The sequence below is a fragment of the Theropithecus gelada genome, chromosome 8, assembly GCF_003255815.1.
Source record: "Theropithecus gelada isolate Dixy chromosome 8, Tgel_1.0, whole genome shotgun sequence".
Classification (NCBI taxonomy): Eukaryota; Metazoa; Chordata; class Mammalia; order Primates; family Cercopithecidae; genus Theropithecus; species Theropithecus gelada.
The window spans coordinates 102,475,944-102,497,092 of NC_037676.1; the positions used below are offsets into that span (position 1 = coordinate 102,475,944).

The 21,149-nt window shown below is 40.4% G+C and overlaps 1 protein-coding gene across 2 annotated transcripts in view; it reads left to right on the top strand.

The window, feature by feature from the left end:
- The first annotated feature begins 3,018 nt into the window (after nucleotides 1-3,018).
- SPAG1 (sperm associated antigen 1) overlaps nucleotides 3,019-21,149 on the top strand; it is an 80,357-nt gene continuing 62,226 nt past the window's right edge. Inside the window, exons 1-3 of one of the 2 annotated variants that reach the window (XM_025395276.1) lie at nucleotides 3,019-3,139; nucleotides 7,238-7,379; nucleotides 12,200-12,359. In XM_025395276.1, the coding sequence (XP_025251061.1) occupies nucleotides 7,240-7,379; nucleotides 12,200-12,359 (300 nt within the window). In that variant the 5' untranslated portion in view covers nucleotides 3,019-3,139; nucleotides 7,238-7,239. Of the gene's footprint in view, nucleotides 3,140-3,284; nucleotides 3,628-7,237; nucleotides 7,380-12,199; nucleotides 12,360-21,149 lie in introns of those variants that run through there. The other variant, XM_025395275.1, reaches the window with a different exon arrangement.

Here is a 21,149-nt window from a genome sequence, read left to right on the forward strand (position 1 = left end):
GGCTGATTCTTTTGATTTTTAGTAGAGATGAGGTCTCACTACATTGCCCAGGCTGGTAATGAAATTGAGGTTTCATAATTTTATAATTCTAATATATTACTTCTTGAACTTTTTAGATATGGGAGTCCCAATACATGTTATTTCTTTATGACAGTTCCCTAAGCAGATAAACCCCAACTTATGGGATAATATACTTCTCTTAGCTCTTCTAATTTTAGACTTAAGTCCTTTGCATATCAGTAGTTTAATTAAATATTGTCAATCTGGTTAACTGGACAGAAGAACTTAATGCAAAAAGTATTTCAGACTGCTTTCGGTCAGCCACTTACCTTTTTGTGCTCCCTTCATCTATTAACTAGAAGAAATTTTACCACTTACCTACCTAGACAGTTTCAAGGAAAAAACTGATATAAAATTGCTTTAAAAATATTCTTTTGAATAGAGGTCTGTCAATATGAAAATTAGTAAGCTTGAGCTTGATGTTAGCACATCACTTGGTACCCTATAAACTGCTTACTGACTGGACACACTGAAAAGCACATCCTTGTCCATGGGAAAAGTACTGAATGGAAATTTGTTCAAATTCAGCCCTGCCCCTCAATGACTGGCCAATTCACTATATTTCTTTTAACTTCAGCTTTATTATCAAACTGAAAGAATTATGATTATAAATAATCTTAGTGCTTTAAGATAGCTATCTTAAGAGATTGGAGTTATGAAAAATTCAAAAACGAAATCAGAAATGAAGCCAGGAGTGGTGGTTCACACTTGTAATCCTAGCACTTTGGGAGGCCAAGGCGGGAAGATCGCTTGAGCTCAGGAGTTCAAGACCAGTCTGGCCAACATGGTGAAACCCTGTCTCTACTAAAAATACAGAAATTACCTGGGTGTGGTGGTACATGCCTGTAATTCCAGCTAATTGGGAGGCTGAGGCATGAAAATCGCTTGAACCCAGGAAGTGGAGGTTGCAGTGAGTCAAGATTGCACCACTGCACTCCAGCTTGGGCGACAAGTTGCCTCATCATACATAATACACACATGTCCTTACCCTTCCTTAGAATAAGTTCTGTGTAATAAGTTTAGGTGGAGTGGTTATTTGAACAAAGTGGACTGAAGAATGAGAAAGAACATTATTGAAACAGGGAAAACACTCCACGTAAAAGCCCTGGGGTGGAAAGTGAGCTTAATCTTGTTCCCGCTTCAGAATGAGGCCCATGTGACTCCAACTTCATGACAGGAGGGATAATGGAAGGAGATGAAGTTCCAGAGATGGGCAGAGGCCAGCTCACTTAGGGTGTTGTGATGTGAAGCCATTGGGACAGTAAGCAGGAGAGTGACCTGGTCTGATGTGAAGAATCACTAGGCTGTTGTGTGAGAATAGACTATATAGGACAGGTGGCAACAAAGAAACAACAGACCATCTGTAATAGTTAAAAGTTAGTGGTAATGGTGGTTGGGCCAGGGCTGTAGTTGTGGAGGTGGTGAGAAGTATCTGGCTGTGGGTTACATTTTGAGATTGAGCCAATGGGACTTACTGATGGATTGGTTAGTAATTAAGAGCTTAGTAAACAATATGGGCTTTGGTGTAAGGCTTTGGGTCCAAACACCCGTGCCACCCCTTGTTACTTGGCTAAGTGACCTTACCAGGCTTCGCCTTATCTCCTTGTTTCTTGGATGATACCTTCTTTTATCTCTATGAAGACTAAAGTGATCTTTTTTTTAAATTTTAAAATTTATTTTATAGAGCAAGCCTCTCACTATATTGCACAGGCTGGTCTGAACTCCTGGGCTCAATAAATCTGCCTGCCTTGGCCTCCCAAAGTGCTGGAATTACAGGCATAAGCCACCATGTCCTGCCAAGCATTAGAATTTTTGCCACTAACAGTGCTTGGTAGCAGACTGCAGATCTGTAATTTAAGTGCAAAAGGAAAGAGAAATAAATTTACAGAACTGCCAGGCACTGTAAATGAACTTTGATCTTCATGATCTATTTTAACTATTTGAAATTATAAAACTGAAGTAAATTTCCTGACAAGTAACCTCTATTGTTTTACTCATCTGAGTTGTATTAGTATTTTGTCTTATTCACCTTTTCATCCCTGTGCTGAGTATAGTGCCTGACTCATAACCAGCACTCAGAAAATGTGGAATGCATGAAAAGGAAGAGGGAATCTTGTCTTTCATTTACTCTTTTGTTTAAAGAGGAAGAGGTAAGTAAATCTTGGTTGCAGTGCACTCTGAAATTTTAATTACATTTTTATAGTTAAATAGGAGTAATCAATTTACTTAGCAGGGAATACAGCAGTCCAGGATAACAGACCACTAACAGCATTTAAAAATATATTTTATTTATGGGCCAGGTGTGGTGACTTACGCCTGTAATCCTAGCACTTTGGGAGGCCAAGGCTGGCAGATCACTTGAGGTCAGGAGTTCAAGACCAGCCTGGCCAACATGGTGAACTCCATCCCTACTAAAAATGCAAAAAAATTAGCCGGGCGTGGCGGCGGGCACCTGTAATCCTAGCTACTTGGGGGGCTGAGGCATGAGAATCGCTTGAACCCGGGAGGCAGAGGTTGCAGTGAGCCAAGATCACGACACTGCACTCCAGCCTGGGCAACAGAGCGAGACTCTGTCTCCAAAAAATTAAATACATGAATACAATAAAAAATTTAAAAAATTTTTTATATATATTCATATATATATTGTAGAGGCAGGCTCTCACTGTGTTGCCCCCACTGGTCTCGAACTCCTGGCCTCAAGCCATCCTCCTGCCTCGGCCTCCCAAAGTGCTAGGATTACAGGCCTGAGCCCTCTGGGCCCAGCCGATTCCAGCGTTTTAACTCTCTACAACAAATTGAAACTCAAACGAGAGCAACGGGACATCTCACACCAAGTCTTAATGCCCAAATGGCCCTCTGCCAGTGAAGGCGGGGAAGGTGAACATGGGGCCGGTGGGCAGATCTGCCGGACGGCGGGTCGGGGCGTGGCAGAGGCCTAGTCCCCGCCCCGGCCGTCAGCCTGTCGCCTTTGTCTCGGGCCGGGCGACCAGCCCCTCCCTCAGCACCTGCAGCGCAGCCAGAGTCGGTGCGGCGGCCGCGACCTCTCCGAGACGGCGCGCTGAGAACCAGGTGAGTGCCTGTGTGTACCTGCCGGCCGGGAATAGAGGACCTGTCGCATCTCAGTCCTTACTTCCCGGAGCAGGGGTGAGAGGTCGAGGCGGGGAGGCGAAGGGGCGGTGGGCCGCGAGGGAGAGGGAGCCATGGGGTGGACGTCCTTCAGGGCCGGGGAACACACGGGGCTTTCCAGGCCGCGGGGGACGGTGGCGGGTGTCGGGGCGCGGTGGCAACGCTGGAGTTCCCGGGTCCACTATCGCAGTCAGCCCTGGTGACCCAAGCCAGGGACTGGGGAGCCAACTGAGACCGTTGCGGCTGGGCCGTGGGGCTCCCCGCTCCCGGCGGGTCCTGGCTCCGCTGTACATAGAAACCGTTGCCACGGCGGGAGGATGCCGTTTCTTTTCGGTCCCCGATTGCAGGGGGCGCTCGGCCCTGTGGATGCAGGAAAGAGAGTGCCTTGGTGGGAGAGACCCAGCTTTTCGCGTTAGCAGGCCCCAGCAGTTTGAACTGGAGGTATTACTAAGCTGTAAATCCAGCTGGGACCGAAGGTTTTCCCAATCAGAGACAGACTTTGCGAACAGAGGTGGAAGAGTTCTAAAGTATTGTATAACTTGGCTTTTGGAACTTGAGATGGATATTCAGTAGTCTTGAGGTGTATCCTACAGAAAGAAAAGAAAAAAAAAAAGGTAGTTTTCAAAAAGGATTCTCAGAGAGACTTGGTCCAAAGGTAGTGAATTCTCTCACTTAATTGTTCAGTTATAGATCCAACTCCTTGTTGTACTCTTTCTCCCCTTCTCACTACTGCGCTTGATTAGTCTTTAAAAAAAAATTCTCAGAAATGTTAAAACGGTGTTCAGAATGAAATTCATTTGATTAGGTAAGAGATGGCTCTATCATTTCGTGTGTTTTTAATCACATTTTATTGAAATCATAAAATCTCAGGGGTTGCAAAATACCTTCAATTCAAGGTAATCTATTTTAATCCCATTAGATGCTTACATCTCTCCCACCATAGATCCCCCATTCTTTGGAAAAATCCTCCTAAGGCAACCCATTCTGTTCTGGGCAGCATTAATAATTTACAAGTTCTTCATCTTGCTTTCTTGTAACTTCTACCCTTAAGGTTATCCTTGTCATGGGAGCCATTCATCAATAGGCCCTGCAAGTATGGGGTGCAAGCCACATCTACTTTATCAGCTAGGTCTCATCCTGAAGCCTAAGAACTGTCGTCTATATCTTATACCTAAGTCAAAGCCAGCAGGAATTTGGAGAAGTGGACAGTGTCATCCTTTTCTGCAGAGGTCTGATATATGAACAGACTCCCAGAGGGTTGAAAGAAATATTTCTATGAATTAGACCCGTTGCTACTTCTTGTTTTTAAAATTATTGCCCAAGTACAGTGGGGTTTTTTTTAACCTTTGACAGTGACCCACAATAAGAAATATAGTTTACTTGATAACCTCGTGCATTTATATATACACATAATTTCCATTTATGTAGACATGAAGTAAAAGTTTTTATAAAGCAATATTTACTTTAATATTATATGTCAGGTAGTCCATTTTTTATTGTATTCCATCTCATTATAAAACAATGTTAATTGCAACTCACTAAATTTATTTATGGGTTGCTACCTGCCGTTTGAAAATCACTGGTACAGTGGTTAAGTATGTAGGCTCTGTAGTTAGCCTACTGAGACTCTTATCCTTAGTTCACTTGTCGACTTGCTCATTTATAAAATAGGAATAATTATTAATATCCTTTATGAGAGAGGTTTTGAAGATTAGGTGAGATCATCTATGGCACATGGTAATTTAGCTCCATAAATGTTAACTGTTATTACTAATGTCACTTAAAATAAAATCTACCTGATACAGTAATTGAGGGATTAAATGAAGTAATATATGTAAAGTACTGAGAATGGTGCCTAGCATACATTAATAACTATATATTTGTTGCTATTATTATTATCATTATCATTAGCAGCAGTATCTTTAAAGTGAACTTCTCTAAGGCCTCCTTATTCCCAATTCAATTAAATTTAGTGAATGTTTCTGAAGGGGTATAGGCACTACTTATTATGTTAGCCCTGGAGCTATGAGGATAAATAAAGTAAGCTCTTTCACCATCTAGAAGGGAAGGCAAATAAACATAATTCAAATATGTGCGCTGAGAGAGGTAAGTACAGAGCCCGGCACGGTGGCTCACGCCTGTGATCCCAGCACTTTGGGAGGCCAAGGCAGGCAGATCACTTGAGGTCAAGAGTTCAAGACCACCTATCTCTACTAAAAATACAAAAATTAGTTGGGCGTGGTGGCCCACACCTGTAATGCCAGCTACTCGAGAGGCTGAAGCAGGAGAATCGCTTGAACCCAGGAGGAGGAGGTGGCAGTAAGCCGGGATTGTGTCACTGCACTCCAGCCTGGGTGACAGAGCAAGACTCTATCTCAAAAAAAAAAAAAAAAAAAGAGAGAGAGAGAGGTATGTACAGAGTCCCCTTAGTGCCCTTAGAACATAGTTCATTGTGTGGTGGGGAGAAGAAGGAGGCAGGGGGTGGGAAAAAGGATTGTGTTAAGGCAAGTTACAGAAAGGATATTATTATTTATGTTTGTAGTGAATCACAAAGAATGGGATGTTAACAGACAGCTAAACTAGCAGAAGGTCATTCAAAATTAACATTAAAAAAATCTTAAAAAGCAGTTTTGGCACCACGACCTCCTCTGTCATTGTATTCCAGCTTTGCTTAAGTAAAGATTAAGTGAGGTAATCCATGTATGGCCCATCGTAATTTAACTCCATAAATGTTAACTGTTGTTATCAGGGACAGAGAATTCAAAATTAGTAGACTTCCTCCATGGAAAAAACCCTCTACCTTCTTTTCCTACAGAAGTACCTAGAAGGGCTGGGTGTGATGGCTGACACCTGTAATCCCAGCACTTTGGGAGGCCAAGGCAGGAGGATCACTTGAGCCCAGGAGTTCGAGACGAGCCTGGGGAACATGGTGAAACCCCATCTCTACAAAAAAATCTAACAGAAATTAGCTGGGAGTGGTGGCACGTGCCTGTAGTCCCAGCTACTCAGGAGTCTGAGGTGGAAGGATCACCGAGTCCAGAAGGTCAGGCTGCAGTGGCCCACGATTGCACCACTGCATTTCAGCCTGGGTGACAGAGTGACACCATCTCAAAAACAAAAACAAACAAAACACTCCACCTCCTTTTATACAGAAGTACCTATGTGGCAGGCCAGGTCTCACTAACACAGGCCTCCATAACAACGGTTTCAGTACTGACTGAGGGGTTAAGTTAAATATTAAAAGCCAGTGCCCTTAGACAAAGGCTAGGATGTAACAAAAGCCCACCAAGAGTTTTGCCTAGGCCTTCCCTGGGCCTTAAAGCATGACAAAATAGCAAAGGAATTTTTAACAGGACCCATTTAGGATTAAACAAGTTTTACTGTGGGTCTGAAGAAACTCCCCAGACCTCCACAAATAAGTTTATGGGGGGTCTGAAGGAACTCCCCAAACCTCCGTAATTTAGCAGGAGACAAGATAAGGGTAATCGCCCCAGCACCTGGACTCATTTAAATTAAGTAAATTTACTGAGACCCCAGAGGAAGGTCTTCAGGACTCAGACCTTAGTTATACATTAAAAGAAGTTAATCACTTATGTCTTTAGATGAATGCACACTTACACATGGACATATAGCTTAGAAGGTATATAAGCTCTGGAAAACTTTGTAATTTTGAGTTGGTCTGGCGATAATTTCCAGGCCTTCTCCCTGTAACCAGTTGCAGAAATAAATACTCTCTTCCTCCTCAATTCATCTGCATCTCATTATTGGGCCACAAAAACTAGCAGGCCAACCCTTAGTTTGGTCCAGGAACACCTAGGTGGGACAGGTACAATGGCTCATGCTTGTAATGCCAGCACTTTGGGAGCCTGAAGCAGGAGGATTGCTTGAGGCCAGAAGTTAGAGAGCAGCCTGGGCAACATAGGGAGACCCTGTCTCCACAAAAAAATTTAAAAATTTCAAAAAATACAAACAAGTACCTACATGGTTACTACTATCCAAATTGAGTATTATTTATACATTAGATTAATAACTTTTAAATATTGTATTTCAGCTATGACCACCAAAGATTATCCATCATTGTGGGGCTTTGGAACAACAAAAACATTTAAAATTCCCATTGAACATCTGGATTTCAAATACATTGAAAAATGTTCAGATGTTAAACATCTGGAAAAAATTCTTTGCGTGCTCAGGTAAGCATTTAAAATCATTTCATGTTTTAGTATGACCGTTTTAATTATCCTGTTGTTGCCTTCTAAAGGTAAAAGCTACGTTAGAAATTGTAGGGTCCAGCCCCACAGGGTCAGTGGGTTTTTCTCCCCGTGTGCGGAGACGAGAGATTGTAGAAATAAAGACACAAGACAAAGAGATAAAAGAAAAGGCAGCTGGGCCCGGGGGACCACTACCACCAAGACGCAGAGACCAGTAGTGGCCCCGAATGCCAGGCTGCACTGATATTTATTAGATACAAGACAAAGGGGCAGGGTAAGGAGTGTGAGCCATCTCCAACGATAGGTAAGGTCACGTGGGTCACATGTCCACTGGACAGGGGGCCTTTCCCTGCCTGGCAGCTGAGACAGAGAGAAAGGGATGGGAGAGAGAGAGACAGCTTACATCTTTATTTCTGCATATCAGAGACTTTTAGTACTTTCACTAATTTGCTACTGCTATCTAAAAGGCAGAGCCAGGTGTACAGGACGGAACATGAAGGCGGACTAGGAGCGTGACCACTGAAGCACAGCATTACAGGGAGATGGTTAGGCCTCCGGATAACTGATGTCAGGCCCTCCACAAGAGGTGCCCTCCTCAAGAGGTGGAGGAGTAGAGTCTTCTCTAAACTCCCCTGGGGAAAGGGAGACTCCCTTTCCCGGTCTGCTAAGTATCGGGTGTTTTTCCTTGACACTGACACTACCGCTAGACCACAGTCCGCTTGGCAACAGGCATCTTCCCAGACGCTGGCATTACCGCTAGAGCAAAGAGCCCTCTGGCGGCCCTGCCAGGGCATAACAGAAGGCTCGCACTCTTGTCTTCTGGTCACTTCTCACTATGTCCCCTCAGCTCCAATCTCTGTATGGCCTGGTTTTTCCTAGGTTATGATTGTAAAGTGAGGAGTATTATAATATTGGAATAAAGAGTAATTGCTACAAACTAATGATTAATGATATTCATATACAATCATATCTATGATCTATATCTAGTATAACTATTTTTATTTTATATATTTTATTACACTGGAACAGCTCGTGCCGTCGGTCTCTTGCCTCAGCACCTGGGTGGCTTTCCGCCCACAAGAAATACTGAAGAAAATTCTCAAATATTGAGATTGTTGTTTTTGCCCATGCATGGTAGGTCCCAAAATAGTGGTTTTGATCCTATGGTTAGTTTGGAGAGTTTCACCTAGGTCTACTGCCAGCATGAGACTTAGGCTAATTAGTATCCAGGAGGGCATTTTTCTTGGCTTCTCTACATTTTCTAGGAGAAGGTAAAGTAGCTGTGAAAGCAGCCATTAGGGTGGGGTGTGATGGCTCATGCCTGCAACACTAGCTTTTTGGGAGGCCGAAGCAGGTGGATCATTTGAGCTCAGGAGTTCAAGACCAGCCTGAGCAACAGGGTAAAATCCTGTCTCTACAAAAAATACAAAAATTATCTCGACCTGTAATCCCAGCTACTCAGAAGGCTGAGGTGGGAGGATTGCTTTGGCCTTGGAGGCTATAGTGATCCCTGGTTGTGCCACTGCACTCCAGCCTGGGTGACTCTCAAAAAATTAAAAAAAAAAAAAAAGCTATTAGGAGATAAGCTTATCTCACCAACCTAGGCTGGTGGCACTTTCCCACTTCATATCACCTGACAACAAAGGAGGGTGACCCACCACACGCTGATCACATGGAGGGTGGCGGGGAGGCCTGAAGGTAATACCAGAAGGCAGGGAATCAGGACCTTTTCAGGGTACAGCCCCATCCTAGTGACTGTCCCACTGAATATACATCAAATGTGATTGTTAAAAATGCATATTTGAGGACCCTATTCCCAGCAATTCTGCTTCAAAAAATCTGGGGTAGGGCCAGGGAACATATGATTTACCAGTGGAGCTGGCTGATTGATATGCAGGTGTTCAAGGACCCCACTTCAAGAACACTGTCCTGAGGAGTACCAACCTGTGACACCTCTTTTGGATTTCTTTTCTTTTTTCCTTCCTTCCTTCCTTCCTTCCTTCCTTCCTTCCTTCCTTCCTTCCTTCCTTCCTTCCTTCCCTCCCTCCCTCCCTCCTTCCTTCCTTCCTTCCTTCCTTCCTTCCTTCCTTCCTTCCTCTCTTTCTCTCTCTCTCTCTTTCTTTCTTTCTTCTTTTTTTTTTGTGTGTGTGTTTTTTTTTTTAAGACTGGATCTCACTATGTTGTCGAGGCTGATATCAAACTCCTGGACTTGAGCAATCCTTCTGCTTTGGCCTCCCAAAGTGCTGGGGCCTCTTTGGATCTCTTGAGCTATTTTCATTTAGAGACCAGAGTTCTATTGCAGAAGACACTTGTGGAGCATGAGCTACTTTCCAGGAATCTAGAATTCCTTTTGCTCTGTGGTGGTTCTTTATTTCCTCTATCCCTATTCCTTATCGCTGGGTTCTTTCCTTTTTCTCTTTCATCACCTTTAGCTTCCTGTCTTCCCTCTTGGTCCCCAGCCAGACGCTGATGGAAAGTGAAAAATCAGTAATATCAACTGTTTTCCCTTTTTTAGCAGAATATTATCATGTATACTTGGTCAAGGACGGATAAATAAAAATGAAAAGTTTATTGGATGAAACAGTTGGAAAGCTACAGTTATAATAATGTTGGTTCCAAGAAATTCTATGAATAGCCTAATTCAGTGATAATATATTGAACTTGGAATTGTTTTTTAAAATTTAATTTGGAAATGAAATTTTTTTTTTTTTTTTTTTTTTTTGAGACAGAGTCTCGCTCTGTCGCCCAGGCTGGAGTGCAGTGGCCCGATCTCGGTTCACTGCAAGCTCTGCCTCCCGGGTTCCAGCCATTCTCCCGGCTCAGCCTCCCGAGTAGCTGGGACTACAGGCGCCCACAACCTCACCCGGCTAATTTTTTGTATTTTTAGTAGAGACGGGGTTTCACCGTGGTCTCGATCTCCTGACCTTGTGATCCGCCCGCCTCGGCCTCCCAAAGTGGGAAATGAAATTTATTTATATTTTTCTAGAAATGTAAGAATGAACAGACCTACAAAAGAATGGGAAAAGACTGATTTTCCTTAAAATAAAAGGAACAGATGTCTCCATTTAACTCTCTAAGGAAAGAATTCTGTTCCTTGAGTGGTTGAATTTCAGGGTGTTTTGTTTAAGCTGTTTATCTGCCATTTTCTTCCTACCTCTTTGAAAAAAAAAATTTAACTATGAACAGAAAATCCTTGTTGAAAAGGAAGTCCAAATTATCTTTCTGCCAGTCTCTAATACTGACTTTATGAGTTTAATATCATGTACAAAATGAACATATGAACATACATATGTTGAAGAGAAAATATCATTCCATTTTTGCTAAAGTTTTGTTTCTTTGGTTGGTGTTAAACTGAAATTTATATGATACATGAGATTTGAAACTTAAAAAAAAGTAAATTACAATTTTTTTTTTTTTTTTTTTTGGGACAGAGTCTCTCCCTGTCACCCAGACTGGAGTATAGTGGCGTGATCTTGGCTCACTGCAACCTCTGCCTTCTGGGTCAAGCGATTCTCCTGCCTCAGCCTCCCACGTAGCTAGGATTACAGGCGCTCGCTGCCTTGCCTGGCTAATTTTTGTACTTTTAGTAGAGAGTCCGTTTCGCCATGTTGGCCAGGCTGTTCTCGAACTCCTGACCTCGAGTGATCCGCCTGCCTCGGCCTCCCAAAGTGCTGGGAATACAGGCCTGAGCCACAGCGCCCAGCCTGATAAAAATTTAATATAGTTAACTATTCATTGATATGTTTATTGACTTCATCATAAGCTATATATTTAATTAAAAATCAAACTATGAGTCTGCAAACCAGATGCTATCAAACAAATTGCCATCCATGATCCATAATTCTTTTTATATTTTTAACTCAGACAAATATGTAAGATTCAGTAAATTTTAATGTTTCAAATGTTTTCCAAAAAATTATCAGAAATGCCCAGTTATAAAATAGTTGGATAATCCATTTACCCCAAATGAACTACCTGTTTGTGTGTGAGGTAGCAATGTTCTGTGACACTATTACGCTTAATTCATATGCATTCCCTCTTCACATGAAGAGTACAGACAACAAAAAGGGACAGATGAGTCTTATTATTCATTGACTCTTGGTGTTTTCATCGTGCGTTAAATGCCTGATTTCAATTTTACGGCAACAAAAAATACCAATATTTATTTTGAAAGGTAATTGTATGTTCCAAGCAGCCAGTATTAACAACTTCCATCACGACTCTAGGAGTAATTCGCAGTTCTGAACCATGTTTTAGAAAAACATTTCCAGCAGTCTGTACGGGATTTATTAATATTCCATCATTGATAATAATTACACTTCTTGGAGCAGGAACTTGAAATTCTGAAATTCTTCTGTTGCAAACTATAAGACTGCTGTGAAAGGTGTACTTTCAGGAACAGAGTACTTTTTATGCCAGCCGCGGGTCAGACCTCAGAGTGATCTTAAAGGAACCCATTCACGTGGTGGTGCCGGGATGAACCCAGAACCCACGCCAACTCCGCAGAGCAGCCCCACTGCCTCCACGGTGCTGGGGACCACCCCGCCCCACTCACCCTTATCCAATTTTTAAAGTGTATGATGAAAATTGGTTCCTTTGGAGTTCCTTTTTTTTCTTCATTGTATCGTTCCGTAGATTAATGGGTAAAAATTGAGACTGTACGGGTTGAGGAAAGAGACTGGGAAGCAGCCCTTGAGATCTCCACAGAACGTTAGGGCTCCATGGAACCCAGCCTGCAAACCACTGGTCTAGATGATCCTAAATAAGGTGCTAACTCTAAAACTTATTTATTTCTTTTTAAGGTCTGGCGAGGAAGGATATTATCCTGAACTTACAGAATTTTGTGAAAAGCACCTTGAAGCCTTGGCCCCTGAAAGTAGAGCTTTGAGGAAAGATAAACCAGCAGCAACAGCAGCCAGTTTTACAGCTGAAGAATGGGAAAAAATTGATGATGATATAAAGGTATAGAGTAATACCAATTTTCCACAGATATTGTTGAGACATTGTATATGTGTTTACTTATCTGAAATCCTAGGCTTCTTGTTTGTCCGTAAAGGGCTTCTAGTGTCAATTAGGCAGGATTGGTCGCTTTTTACACCCAGGGGAACATTGCGAATTTGTGTGTGTGTGCACGTCCATACATGTGTGCACGTCCATACATGTGTGCATTTAAATTAGCTGAATAATATTCCATCCTATTAAAAAACCTATAATTTAATCATCTTCAATAAATAGTGCTGAATAAACATGTTTATTTGTAATTTTTTTTTTTTTTTTTTTTTTTTTTTGAGATGGAGTCTCGCTTTGTCGCCTAGGCTGGAGTGCAGTGGTGTGACCTCGGCTCACTGCAACCTCTGCCTCCCAGGTTCAAATGATTCTCCTGCCTCAGCCTCCCCAGTAGCTGGGATTACAGGCACATGCCACCATGCCTGGCTAATTTTTGTATTTTTAGTAGAGATGGGGTTTCACCATGTTGGCCAGACTTCTCGAACTTCTGATCTCAGGTGATCCGCCCACCTCGGCCTCCCAAAGTGCTGGGATTACAGGCATGAGCCACCATGCCTGGCCTATTTTTTGCACCTCCCTGATTATTTCCTCAGGATAAATTATTAGAATTCAAATTGCTTGGTCAGGTGTGGTTGCTCACACCACCTGTCATCCCAGTACTTTGGGCAGCTGAGTCAGAAGGATCACTTCAGGCCAGGAGACCAGCCTGGGCAACATAGTCAGAGCTGTCTCTACAAAAATACAAAACTTAGCTGGACATGGTGACATGTGCCTGTAGTCCCAGCCATTCAGGAGGCTGAGACAGGAGGATCGCTTTATCCTGAGAGATTGAGGCTGCCGTGAGCTGTGATGGTGTCATTGCACTCTGGCCTGGGTGACAGAGTGAGACCCTGTCTAACAACAAAAAGCAAGAGAGAGAGAAAAAATTTAAATTGTTTGATCAAAGGGTTTGAATGTTTTTAAGGCTTTTCAAACGTATGTTCTCAGAAAAGTTGTACCTTCATACATCAACCCCAACAGTGTATAAGAATGCCCAAGTCAGGTGCAGTGGTGTGTGCCTATAGTCCCAGTTACTCAGGGAGGATTGCTTGAACCCAAGAGTTTGGGGCCAGCCTAGACAATACAGAGAGACCTGGTTTCTTTATTTTAAAAAAAAAATGCCCATTTTTAGGTACTGTTTATTGGATACTGTAATCATTTTTAGTCAATTAAATAGTTGAAAAAATGGTAGTACCATAGTCCCTTCTTATCTTTGGGGCATACTTTCCAAGACCCCCAGTAGATGCCTAAAACTGCAGATAGTACTGAAGCCTAAATATACCACGTTTTTTCCTCTATATGCATGTCTATGATAAAATTTAACTTATAAATTAGGCACAGTAAAAGATGAACAATAACTAAAAAAACAGAACAATTATAACAACATACTGTTGTAAGAGTTATGTGTATATGAGCTCTCTTTCTCTCAAAATATCTTACTGTATTGTACTCACCTATTTTTGGACTGCAATTGACTATGGGTAACTGAAACCACAGAAGGCAAAATTACAGATAAGGGGAGGACTATTGTAGTATATTTTTTGATTACTAGTAAAGTTGAGTTATCTTTCATGGATCTGTCACTTAAATTTCTTAAATATTTATAGATTTCTTTTAATCAGCTTTATTGAGGTAAAACTTATATTCCATAAAAATTACCACCTTTATAGTGTACATTTCACTGAGTTTTGACAAATGTATATGATACCGAACATTTCCATCACCACTAAAACTTTTCTCTTGCCCATTTGTGGTCAGTGCAGACCCCACTGCCTGGGCTTTGGCAACTACTGAACTGTCAGCATAGTTTTGCCTTTTCTAGACTTGTGTATAAATGTAATCATACAGTATGTTGTCGTTCCTGTGTGTCTTCTTTCACTTACATAATGCTTCTGAGATTCATCTATGTGGTTGCTTGTGTCTATAGTTCATTCCTCTGAGTTGCTGAGTAGTATTGAATTGTATGAATATCCTACAGTTTGTTTACCCACTTACCTTTGATAAGACCCCCAGTGGATGCCTAAAACCTAGATAATACTGAGCCCTAAATATACTATGTTTCAACTGCCAAAATGTTTTCCAAAGTGGCTGTACCATTGTGCAATCCTGACAGCAATACATAAAATTTCCACCTGCTTTATATCCTGGTCAGCACATAGTATTGTCAGTTTTGTTAGTTTTAGCCACTCTACCAGGTATCTCATTGTGGTTTTAATTTGCATATCTCTAAAGACTAATGACATTGAGTGTCTTTTCATGTAACTTCTATTGTGAAGTGTCTTTACATCCTTTGCCCATTAAAAAACAAAATTGCATTGTGTTCTTATTGAGTTACGAAGTACTTGTTCTTTATCAGATACATTGCTCTGTTGCCCAGGCTGGAGTGCAGTGATACCATCATGACTCACTGCAGCCTTGATCTCCCAGACTCAAGCAATTCTCCCACTTCAGCCTACAGAGTAGCTGGGACCACAGGTGTGCACCACCATGCTTGGCTTTTTTTTTTTTTTTTTTTTTTTTTTAATTGTTTGTAGAGACAGGGCTTCACTATGTTGTCCAGGCTAGTCTTGAATACCTGGGCTGCTTTGGCCCCTCAAAGTGCTGGGATTACTGGCATGAGCCACCATGCCCAGCCATCTTTTCTTTTATTTATTTATTTATTTATCTTGAGACAGAGTTTTGCTCTTGTTGCCCAGGCTGGAGTGCAATGGCGCAATCTCAGATCATCGCAACCTCTGCCTCCCAGGTTCAAGCAATTCTCCTGCCTCAGCTTCCTGAGTAGCTGGGATTACAGGCGTGTGCCACCACGCCCAGCTAATTTTGTATTTTTAGTAGTGATGGAGTTTTTCCATGTTGGTCAGGCTGGTCTCAAACTCCCAACCTCAGGTGATCTGCCCGTCTTGGCCTCCCAAAGTGCTGGGATTACAGGTGTGAGCCGCCACACCCAGCCTCTTTTCATTTTTTTTTAACAGTATCTTTGGAAGAGTACAAGTTTTAACTTTTGATGAAATATTTTCTTTATTGTTTGGGCTTTTGTGTTTTATCTAAGAAATCTTTATTTAATCCAGGACCTCTAATTTTTCTCCTAGAAAGTTTATAGTTTTAATTCTTTTTTTTTTTTTTTTTAGTTTTAATTCTTATATCTAGGTCTATAATCAGTTTTAATTTTCGTATTGGTGTTTGAACAAAAAGTATTCAAGCACCGTTTAATAAAATATTATCTTTAAATTTCTTGGTACCATTGTCAAAACTCAGTTGACCAAAGCTGGGTGTGGTGGTGCATGCCTGTAGTCCCAGTTTCTGTGGAGGCTGAGACAAGGAGATCACTTGAGCCCAGGAGTTTTAGGCTATGGTGCACTATTACCAAGCCTGTGAATAGCTGTTTAACTCTAGGCTGGACAACACAGCAAGACCTCATCTCTAAAAAATCTTTTTAAAAAAAATCAACTGGGTTGAGCACAGTGGCTCACGCCTGTAATCCAGGACTTTGGGAGGCTGAGGTGGGTGGATCACCTGAGATCAGGAGTTCAAGACCAGCCTGGCCAACGTGGCAAAACCCCATCTCTACTAAATACCAAAAATTAGCTGAGCATGGTGGCATGTGCCTGTAGTCCCAGCTACTCAGGAGGCTGAGGCACAAGAATTGCTTGAACCCAGGAGGCAGAGGTTGCAGTGAGCTGAGATGGTGCCACTGAACTCCAGTCTAGACAACAGAGCAAGACTGTCTCAAAAAAAAAAGAATCAATTGATCTTATGTGCACGTCTATTTCTGACTCCCTCAATTCTGTTTCATTATTTTAATTTTTATATTTATTTATTTATTTAATACTCCTTGATAAGCAAGGCTACCCCATAGGCAGTCTGTCCACAGTAGCATGTTTCATTATATTAAATGTCCATCTTTATTACCTTCTTGTCTTGATTGCAATAGTTTTACAGTAACTCTTGAAATTTTACTGTAATAAAAGGCTGAAAAAAAAAAGAGGCTGGAGTTAGTGAAAGTCTTCCACCTTTGTTCTTTTTAAAAGTTGTTTTGGCTATTTTAGGTCTTTTGCTTATTATAAAATAACTTGCTTGTGTTTGAATTGGGATTGTGTTGAATTTATGGATCAATTTTGGAAGAACTGACATCTTAATACTGAGGTTTCAGATCCATGAACATTGTATATTTCTCCATTCATTTAAGTCTTCAATTTTTTTTTTTACAGCAATGTCTTATAGTTTTCAGTATATAGTTCTTGCATAGTTTTGCTAAACTTATTCCTAAGCATTACATGTAGCTCATGCTATTATAAATGTTAATATTTTTGTAATTTCAATGTTTTGCTCATCCTGTCACCTCAGTTATGAAAGTTTGTTTTTTTCATTATAGTGAAATACATATTACATGAAATGTATTATCTTTACCAGTTTTAAGTGTACAGTTCAGTAGTGTTAAGCATGTTCACATGGTTGTACAACCACTCTTCAGAACTTTTTCATCCTGCAAAACAAACGCTATACTCATTAAACAACTCCCCATTTTCCCCACTCCCCTATCCTCTAGCAACCACCATTCTATTGCTGTTCCTGTAAGTTTGACTACTCCAGATACCTAATTTTAATTTCAATTTTTAATTGTACAAGTTTATATTTATCTAATTGCTTTTTCATATTGACTTCATATCCTGCAATTTTGTTAAATTCATGGATTAGTTCTAGGAATGTTTTTGTAGATTCATTGGATTTTCTACCTGCAGGATCATGCCATCTGTGAAAAATGAGAGATTTGCTTCTTTTCCAGTCTGCCATTTATTTATTTATTTTTTTTACTTGCCTTATCAAACTGGCTAGAACCTCCAGTTTAGTAGAAGCGGTAAGAGCAGATATCCTTGCCTATTTTCCAGTCTTACAGGGAAATCATTTTGACTTTCACAATGAAATATAATGTGCGCTTTAAATTTTGTGTAGATGCCCTTTATCAAGTTGAAGTTTTCTTCTGTTCCTTGTTTGATGAGAATTTTTATCATGAATGGGTTTTAAATTTTGTGAAATGGTTTTTCTGCATTTATTGAGATGAACAGATGATTTTCTTTGTAGTCTGTTAATAAGGTAAATTATGTAGATTGTTTTCAAATATTATACCAACCTTACATTCCAGGATAAACTCTACTTGGTCATGATATATCTTTTACAAATATATTCCTGGATTTGATTTGCTAAAATTCTGTGAAGGGTTTTTGTGTCTATGATCATGAGAGATATTGGTCAATAGTTTTATTTTCCTGTAATGCCATTGCCTGGTTTGGGTAGCAGAGTAATGCTGGCCTCATAGGAGTTGAGAAGTATTGTCTCCTCTTCTGTTTTCTAAAAAAGTTGGTATGTAATTGGTATTATTTCTTTCTTAAATGTTTTCAATTCACTGTTGACACTGTATAGGCCTGGGGTTTTCTTTGTAGGAAAGATTTTAACTGTGAATTCAATTTTTCAAATAGATACAAGGCTGTTCAGGTTATCTTTAGCGCTCTCTTTCTGTACAGCTTCCTCCTCTCTGATATTTTTTCCCCTGAAACCTCATAGTCTTGGTCTCCCTAACATCCAAACTTTGTCTGCTGAATTCAGCAAGACCACAGGGTTCTGTTTGGGTACTTTTACTGTGCTGCAGCCTGGAAACTGCAGACAGTGAGTTGGAGCAAATATAGGGCTTACCTCATTTGTTCCCCTTTCTTTCAATAATCACTGTCCTGTGCCTCCCTGGTTCAGGTGATTCTCCTACCTCAGCCTCCCGAGTAGTTGGGATTACAGGCACATGCCACCGCGCCCAGCTAATTTTTGCATTTTTTCTATTAATGTATTTCTCATTGTTTTGTAAGAGTTCTGTACTGTATATTGTAAATTTTCCTCTAGCTTGTTGTTTACCTTTTAAATGTTGTGTGTGGTGTTTTTTATTTTTTAAAAATTTTATGCTATCCTCTTAATTTTATTCTTTAAGATCTTTTCATCAGCTTTTATAGTTAGGAAGGTTTTCTCTCCACCAGATACATATTTACTTATATTTTCTCAGAGTTTCTTCAGTTTCATTTTGCTTAAGAAATTATTTTTTGGCTGGGCATGAGTGGCTCATGCCTGTAATCCCAGCAGTTTGGGAGGCCGAGGAGGGCAGATCACCTAAGGTCAGGAGCTCGAGACCACCCTGGCCAACATGGTGAAACCCTGTCTCTACTAAAAATACAAACAATCAGCCAGGTGTGGTGGTGCATGCCTGTAATCCCAGCTACTCAGGAGGCTGAGGCATGAGAATCAGTTGAACCCTGGAGGTGGAGGTTGTAGTGAGCAAAGATGGCACCATTGTACTCCAGCCTGGGAGTCAGAGCTAGACTCTGCCTAAAATAAACAAACAAACAAATATATATATATATATGTGTGTGTGTGTGTGTGTGTATGTGTGTGTGTGTATGTGTATATATATGTGTGTGTGTGCCTATATATATAAAATATATGTATCTCACAGATTCTGGAGAACCAGTTTTTTTGTTTATTTTATTTTATTTATATTTTTCTGGGGTTAAAAACAATTTTAAAACATCTAAAAACAATGTTGAGGTATATGCATTCTGTAACTTATAATGCTGCTTTTTAAACTTTCAGCCTTCTCATTTTATTGGCTTGAGCTCAAAAATATGGTAATTAATCTACCAGTCAAAAATAGCACTTTATGTCCAGACTTTTTGGCCTTGTTTTCAGGATTTAGACAGCTTGATTTTAGTTGAAGAGCCTATGTTTTTCCCCGTTGTGTGTCTTTGCTCTTCTTGACCACTGTTTTTTTTTTTTTTTTTTGGAGATGGGGTCTTGCTCTGTCACCCAGGCTGGAGTGCAGTGGCACAATAATAGCTCGCTGCAGCCTTGAACTCTTGGGCTCAAGTGATCCTCCTTATTCTCCCAAGTAGCTGGGATTATAGGCATTCACCACCACACTCAGCTAATTTTTTGTAGAGACATGGGTCTTGATATGTTGCCCACGCTGGTCTAGAACTCCTGTTGGTCACTTCACAAGTTAGTCTCCTTTTCACTTGCCTTTCTTTCATACTTTGTCACTTGTCCCCTTTTCTCCATTCTTTCTTGCTCCCTTCCTCCTCTATAAATCTTCCTCTTATCTTTTACCACTCTAACCTTATTGCTTTTCTTTTTCTTCTCATATTTCTCCTCTTTGCCCTTTTTCACCCTCCCTGCCTTCTATATACAGATAGGACAGACAATATAGTTTTTTGTGTTTTTTTTTGTTTTTTGTTTTGCTGTATCCCAGTGCTTTTAAGAGTGTCTAACAAATATTAGAACTCTCAATACATCTTTTCTGAATAATAAGTAATACTATTTCACGGATAATAAATATCTTACTCAATTTTTTTTCTGGCACCTGTGACAATTTAATAAACATTAAGAACCTACTATATGTCAGACACTGAATCACAAAGATGAAATTAAGACATAGGCCCTGCCCTCAAGGAATTTACAGTGTAAGAAGACAGACTAACAATAGATGATTTTTAAATATTTATGCTAATGTATTATGGAGGAGAAGCACTTTTAGCCCAACTAGGAAGTTCTGGGAAATCTTGCTGAAAAGAATGATGAATAAGGTCTTGCAAGATAGATAAAAGTAGGAAGGGCAACAACAATGTATATATACTTAACAAGACTGAACTGTAGACTTAAAAACTGTTAAGATGGCCAATTTTATTATGTTATGCATATTTACCACAATTTAAAATAAAAGGTATGAAGTATGTTCCAGATAGTGAGGATGGCAAGATCACATTGTCTAAAAAATTGACTCATAGGAAACTATGATAAATATAGTTGACTCTTGAACAACACAAGGAGTTAGGGGCACTGGCTCCCTTTACAGTCAAAAATCTACTTACAACTTTTGACTCCCCCAGAACTTAACTACTGATAGTCTTTTGTTGACTGAAAGCCTTACCAATAACATAAACAGTTGATTAACATATATTTTGTATGTTATATAGATTATATACTGTATTCTTACAATAAAGTAAGCTAGAGAAAAGAAAATATTATTAGGAAAATCCTGAGGAAGAGAAGATACATTTTCTATGCATTAAGTGGAAGTGGATCATCATAAAGGTCTTCATCCTCCTCATCATCACATTAAGTAGGTTGAGGAGGAGGAGGCACAGGAGGGGTTGGTTTTGCTGTCTCAAGGGTAGCAGAGATGGAAGAGGTGGAGGAGATGAAAGGAGAGGCAGGAGAGGCATGAGAGGTGTACTTGGTGTAACTTTATAGAAATCAATCATAATTTCTGTCTTTTGCTTTTTCATTTCTCTAAAAATGTTACGATGTGGTACCAATCCTTCTTCTACCGTTTGCTTTAGTTTTAGTCCCCATATCACAGAGGATAGATGTTGTAAAAGAAGTCAAAAACAGTCTTGAGTAATCAGAGCCCTTCTGCCAGATTGTCTAATGTTAGTTTATTTTCTGGCATTGCTTCTTCTGTGTCTTCTCATTGTCTGGCACTGGTTCAGAAGCACTTACCTTCATGAAGTCATCTTCTGTTAATTACTGTGGTGTGGTGTTAGCACTTGAATTTCTCCAACATCCATATCTTGAGACACTTCACCCCCAACTTTTTTTTGGATATTCATAATCTCTTTTATGATTTCCTTGATTTGCTCTATTGTAAATCCTATGAAATCCTGGACAATCTCT